The sequence below is a fragment of the Panulirus ornatus genome, chromosome 14, assembly GCF_036320965.1.
Source record: "Panulirus ornatus isolate Po-2019 chromosome 14, ASM3632096v1, whole genome shotgun sequence".
Taxonomy (NCBI): domain Eukaryota; kingdom Metazoa; phylum Arthropoda; class Malacostraca; order Decapoda; family Palinuridae; genus Panulirus; species Panulirus ornatus.
Genome location: NC_092237.1, coordinates 41363319 through 41370355, shown reverse-complemented (window position 1 = coordinate 41370355; position 7037 = coordinate 41363319). Strand labels below are relative to the sequence as shown.

Below are 7037 nucleotides of genomic sequence, written 5' to 3'. Positions count from 1 at the left end.
TATGGTTTCTTCTGGATGAAAGTGACTGGGTCAGGTTTGTATGTGCTGTGTGACAGTTTGAGTGTTTTCGTACGCCAGATGATTGAGGGAGGGGGGAGGATATGGGTGAAAGATACCCTCCCAGTGTTTATGAAAGATGTTTGCCATGTTTTCTGGGTTCTGATGTCCATTAAAATCAGACATGAGAAATGTGGTAGGCAGTATTCACCATTATAGCTGTCCTGTATCTTCAATATACTACATGGTAGAATTATAAAGGACTTGAAATGTAACAAACAAGTATTTATTAACTAATGCCACAACAATTACACAATCGTGTCTCGTAATTATCGTAAAATTAATCTGATCATTCTAATGCCACTGCTGATAAGCTAGTAAATGCCACATCTGGGATTTTACCTAAAGCTAAACAACGTCATTTACAATCAGTTAAAAACAACAACATATATTCAATCAGAATTTGAAATAAAATCGAGCTCAACAACATGAACAAAAAATAAAGAAAATACATCATTGAATATCATGGTTGATAATTATTTTATAAACACAGCCAGTTAGTATTCGTGACTGACCCCTCATTATTCAAGGAAATATAAACATGAGATGTGAGTGCAGTAATAGAGTAACTGCTAAACGCATTGTTCGTATATTCTTAGGTATTAATACTGGGGTCTTACTGAGGCAAGTCACCTATTGACGTACATAGTGGATGAACATGTTCAATCCATGGTCATCATATGACTTGCTAATTCAATGACAGTGTCAAGTGTTAACATTACTGGTCATCATATGACCTGCTAATTCACTGACAGTGTCAAGTGTTAACATTACTAGTCATCATATGACTTGCTGATTCACTGACAGTGTCAAGTGTTAACATTAATTCTCCTGGGAAGAGTTAAGATATTCTAACAAACATTACCGATGAAACTGGAAGAGGAAATCAAAAACTCAGTGTCTCCTTTTAAAATGATGCCGTCTAACTCTGCGCAGCTGACGTTGTCAAACTAAGGAGAGCATTTTACACTAGTTATGCCACCTGAATGTGCTGAGCTGACGTTCGCAGATTCAGGAGAGCAATCTACATTAGTGGTCTGTAACTGTGATGAACTTACGTCGCCGAATCCAGGAGAGTACAAAGGTCTATTTGACAAAGTTAAGTGTGCGTGAGATAAAGTGATGATATTGCTCTCAGATTCACTGGCTAATGAACATCGGGCTCGAGGTGTAGGTATTGTTGCATGAAATGATGGCAGGTTTCCTCTGAATCGAGATATTACATCAAGGTGATCTGTTCCAGCGTCGTTACCTCTGCATAGAATGCGAGATTTGACTCTTTTTAATGAAAATATGTGTTTTACTTTGGAGAAAAGGTTTGGGTATTTCTCCGCCAGTTGTCTACGTTTATTTCCATTTGCCATAAATATTACAAAGATGAAGAAGCCTTGAAGTGCGTTGAGGACGTCAGTAAACATCCTGGAAAGAGAGATAAATCATTATGCAGACACAGATAAGTGATTACAATACATCAATATCTATCATTACTATCTCTGGATATTGATGCAATACATCTATATCTATCATTACTATCTCTGGATATTGATGCAATACATCTATATCTATCATTACTATCTCTGGATATTGATACAACATCTATATCTATCATTACTATCTCTGGATATAAAGATACACTACATCTATATCTATCACTACTCTGGATATAAAGATACATCTATATCCATCATTACTATCTCAATATAAAGAGACAATACATCTATATCTATCATTACTATCTCTGGATATGAAGATACAATACATCTATATCTATCATTACTATCTCTAGATATAAAGATACATCTATATCCATCATTAGTATCTCAATATAAAGATACAATACATCTATATCTATCATTACTATCTCTGGATATAAAGATACATCTATATCCATCATTAGTATCTCAATATAAAGATACAATACATCTATATCTATCATTACTATCACTGGATACAAAGATACAATACATCACTATCAATCCTTACTCTCTCTGGATATAAAGATAAATTACATATATATCTATCATTACTATGTGTGGATATAAAGATACAATACAACTATTTACAATTTATTTATTTATTATATTTTGTCGCTGTCTCCTACGTTAGCGAGGTGACGCAAGGAAACAGACGATAGAATGGCCCAACCTACCCACATACACATGTATATACATACAACCGTCCACACACGCACATATACATACCTATACATTTCAAAGTATACACATATATATACATACACAGACATGTACATATATACACATGTACATACTTCATACTTGCTGCCCTTATTCATTCCCGTCGCCACCCCTCCACACCTGAAATGAAACCTCCTCTCCCCACACGTGCGCGAGGTAGCGCTAGGAAAAGACAACAAAGGCCACATTCGTTCACACTCAATCTCTAGCTGTCATGTATAATGCACCGAAACCACAGCTCCCTCTCCACATCCAGGCCCCACATAACTTTCCATGGTTTACCCCAGACGCTTCACATACCCTGGTTTAGGCCATTGACAGCACGTCGACCCTGGTATACCACATCGTTCCAATTCACTCTATTCCTTGCACACCTTTCACTCTCCTGTATGTTTAGGCCCCGATCGCTCAAAATCTTTTTCACTCCATTCTTCAACCTCCAATTTGGTCTACCACATCTCGTTCCCTCCACCTCTGACACACATATCCTCTTTGTCTATCTTTCCTCACTCATTTCCCTCCCTGTGACCAAACCATTTCAATACACCCTCTTCTGCTCTCTCAACCACACTCTTTTCATTACCACACATCTCTCTTACCCTTTCATTACTTACTCATTCAAACCACCTCACACCACATATTGTCCACTCTTCGCCGAACAACTTTATCTATAGCCCACGCCTCGCAACCATATAACATTGTGGAACCACTATTCCTTCAAACATTCCTATTTTTGCTTTCCGAGATAATGTTTCCTTCCACACATTCTTCAACGGTCCCAGAACTTTCGCCCCCTCCCCACACTGTGACTCACTTCTGTTTCCAAGGTTCCATCCGCTGCCAAATCCACTCCCAGATATCTAAAACACGTCACTTCCTTCAGTTTTTCTCCATTCAAACTTACTTCTCAATTGACTTTTTCCTCAACCCTACTGTAACTTGCTCTTATTCACATTTACTCTCATCTTTCTTCTTTCACACACTTTACCAAACTCATTCGCCAGCTTCTGCAGTTTCTCACCCGAATCAATCACCAGCGCTGTATCATCAGCGAACAACAACTGACTCACTTCCCAAGCCCTCTCATCCACAACAGACTGCATATTTGCCCCTTTTTCCAAAACTCTTGCATTCACCTACCTAACAACCCCATCCATAAACAAATCAAACAACCATGGAGACATCACGCACCATGCCGCAAACCACCATTCACCGAGAACCAATCACTTTCCTCTCTTCCTACACGTGCACATGCCTTACATCCTCGATAAAGACATTTCACTGCTTCTAGCAACTTGCCTCCCACACCATATACTCTTAATACCTTCAACAGAGCATCTCTATCCACCATATCATATGCCTTCTCAGATCCATAAATGCTACATACAAATCCATTTGTTTTTCAAAGAAATTCTCGCATACATCTATACATCTATGTCTATAATTACTATATTTGAATGTAAAGATACACTACATCTATACATCTATATCTATGATTACAATATTTGGATGTAAAGATACAGTACACCTATACATCTATGTCTATAATTACTATATTTGGATGCAAAGATACACTACATCTATATATATCATTACTAACTCTGGATATAAAGATACAGTACATGTATTTCCATCATTACTATCTCTGGAAATAGATACAATACCTCTATATCTATCATTGCTATCTCTGGATATAAAGATACAATACATCTATATCTATCTTTGCTATCTCTGGATAAAAAGATACAATACATTTATATCTATCATTACTATGTCTAGATATGAAGATACAATAAATCTATATCTATCATTACTATCTCTGGATATAAAGATACAATAAATCTATATCTATCATAACTATCTTCGGATATAAAGATACAATACATCTATATCTATCTTTATCTTTATCTTTGGATATAGAGATACAATACGTCTACATCTATCATTACTATCTCTGGATATAAAGATACAATACATCTATATCTATCATTACTATCTCTGGATATATACAGTACTTTTATATATATCATTACTATCTCTGGATATAAAGATACAATACATCTATATCTATCATTGCTATCTCTAGATTTAAAGATACAATACATCTATATCTATCATTACTATCTCTGGATACAAAGATGCAATACATCTATATCTACCATTACTATCTCTAGATTTAAAGATACAATACATCTATATCTATCATTACTATCTCTGGATATAAAGTTTAATATCTTAAATCAGTATGGGGTGTGTGCAAGATACGATAAAATTCGAATCATATTTTTCATTCATGATTCACATGATCCAATAGAAAAGTCACCTGCTTTAGACAAAATTACAGTCAGTGACAGCTTTTCAGTCTTACACGAGAGTATCTGTTCCCAAGTGATTATTCTCTTTATTGCCGCATTGACAAGTTCTATCGACAGTATATAAATGGTCAACACCATGGTGGCATCACACACCCCTGCCGGACACCCACCTTTTCCTAGAACCACTTATCCTCTTCTGTTCTTACTCGCACACATGCCTTAGTCTCTTGATAAAAACTCTTCACTGTTTCTGGCAGTTTTCCTTCAACGCAATATGTTCGTAGCACCCTCCATAAATCATAATTATCTCCACTGTCACACGCTGTCTCATGACCCATAAACGTCACATAGAAGTCCTTCTGGATCTCATAGTATTTCTCAAGATATTCTTTAAAGCAAATGCCTGGTCCACACATTCTCTACCATTCTTTGAAACCGTAATGTTCCTCCCCAGCCTAATGCTCTGTGTCCTTACAATCCAGTCTCCCATGCAATGTACCAGGTATACTCAACAAACGGATTTTGCTTAAGACCCACGACTGACATTATGTGCACCTTTTAAGTACAATGTTTGCGGGTTTTCTCTTAGAAACCTCTGTATGACTCACTACCTTTCGACTCTCAGCCACACTAGATTATGAGTTTCGAATCTCTTTCTCTATTACAAAGAGCCTCAAAAGACCCAGGAGGTCTGTTGTTGTTTCATTTCCTTTGTATTCATTGTCATTCTTACTGTATGTGATGGTTGTTCGTCTTTCCTCCATTCCATGCGAATTATATGGAGCACATATGCCCTCATGTAGTCGTCCTACTACCACTAGTACGTCATGATACTGGCTGTCTTTAAAGAATAGGTATTGAATTGTTACAGGTCTCCCCTATTTACCAATAAATGTTATACTAATCCATCATATCTTATTCTGTTTTCTTTGAGGAATGATATGTCCAGTGTACCTTATATTGTTTTGAGGGTCTTATTATTGTATGTTACTATAAGAGATTGTGTTTATTAGAGCGTAGACACATTAAGAGTAGATATTTTTTATATTAACTTAAATCATGGAAGGACAAAACATATGTAAGAGACAAGAGAAAGTGATATGAAGAATTTGTATAGAAATTGGAAAAAGGCTAAGGTCAACTCTGGCTCAGAGAATGGCTATAGAGGAATGATGTGATACAAAGCTGTTGGTAAATGTATAATGTAATCTGTTCACATCTCAGTCATTTCAAACCCTTATGTTATATAACTGAGGCCAGTAAATCTGCCAGAGATGTTAAGTAAAGTAAGATAGAGAGAGTTCTGTGTATCAAGTGTAAATTGTATCGTTCATGTTACGAGAGAACCATGTTTATTTTTGCTATCATAAATATATTTTTATAGATTTTTATCTGTTTGGTATTTGACCAACGTAACAAGAAGGATAAAGGCGATAAATTACGGCCGTCAGCTGTCAGATGTTAGCCAGATGGTGAGGGAATCTGTGTCTTGCCCAAATCTCTGTTAACATAAGCTGTTATTTCAGAATTATCTGTTTCAATGGGCCTCTTGGCTGATTATACATCCTTTAATGTAAGGGGTGAAGGCAGAACGTAACAGAATATAGAAATAAAGTGATCACTGTTGTGAAGGTAACAGTTCCCTCTGCTTAACTGATAAGCAGCGCTAAAGAACCCATCCTACAGAATAACAAGACCAGAGGCTGGTCGACTGATATCTACTGTACAGCACTGTAGCCTCCCTCACCCAGAAGTAATAAATGCTCACCATACTTCAGGATGACGAATCTTCCAGGAGAGAAGCTCGCAGGACCAGCAGACTAACGTGAGTACCAGTAGAAAGAACTGCTGCTTGAAGCTTGGTGTGGGAGTAGAGAGACTCATTAAGAAGCTGTATCTTACGAGAAAACTTGGTCATTAAGCACAGCACTCTTACTTGTGTGGCATAACAGAATATAGATTGAAAATTATATTCTTTTATAAGACTGTGGACCTCATACCTAAACAAAGTATATGTCAGTGGAAATATCGTTCACTTATGATTTTTGAGATCTGAGATGATGAATACGTAAACAAAGAAAAATTGAAGTCAACGTATTAAAAAGTAGGAAGTGGTTCTCAAAAGTTATCGTATGGTTTATCTTAAAGTGAATGAGATAAACAAAAATCTGATCACACAGTCCTGCTGGAGTAAACAGAATGTGAGGCCTGTTCATTCAGGTTTCCATGTTTTCCTACTGATATATGTATGAATGACATACGACACACAGCTGAAGTGAAAACAATCAACATCCTACTTTGAAATGTGGTTCTGTCGGGGATGGTTTATGTTGAGCGCAGTCTCGTCACTCGTGTCTTCACTTCTGTAGTCCCTCAGAATAGCTGAATTCAATTGAAAAGTCCTACATTTCCAATATGTATTTGAAAGCAACACGAAATTACTGGCAAACAGAAATGCAACGGGGCCATA

At 36.7% G+C, this 7037-nt stretch overlaps 1 protein-coding gene across 1 annotated transcript in view; it reads right to left on the bottom strand.

Moving 5' to 3' along the window:
* Positions 1-269: 269 nt before the first annotated feature.
* The window catches only part of LOC139753540 (probable G-protein coupled receptor Mth-like 10), a 32223-nt gene continuing 25455 nt past the window's right edge, over positions 270-7037 (bottom strand). The window contains exons 5-7 of the mRNA XM_071670188.1: positions 6865-7037; positions 6336-6425; positions 270-1476 (exon numbers count right to left, since the gene is read on the bottom strand). The exon at positions 6865-7037 is cut by the window's right edge and continues 26 nt beyond it. Coding sequence (XP_071526289.1) covers positions 1008-1476; positions 6336-6425; positions 6865-7037 — 732 coding nt within the window. The 3' untranslated portion in view covers positions 270-1007. The remainder of the gene's footprint in view (positions 1477-6335; positions 6426-6864) is intronic.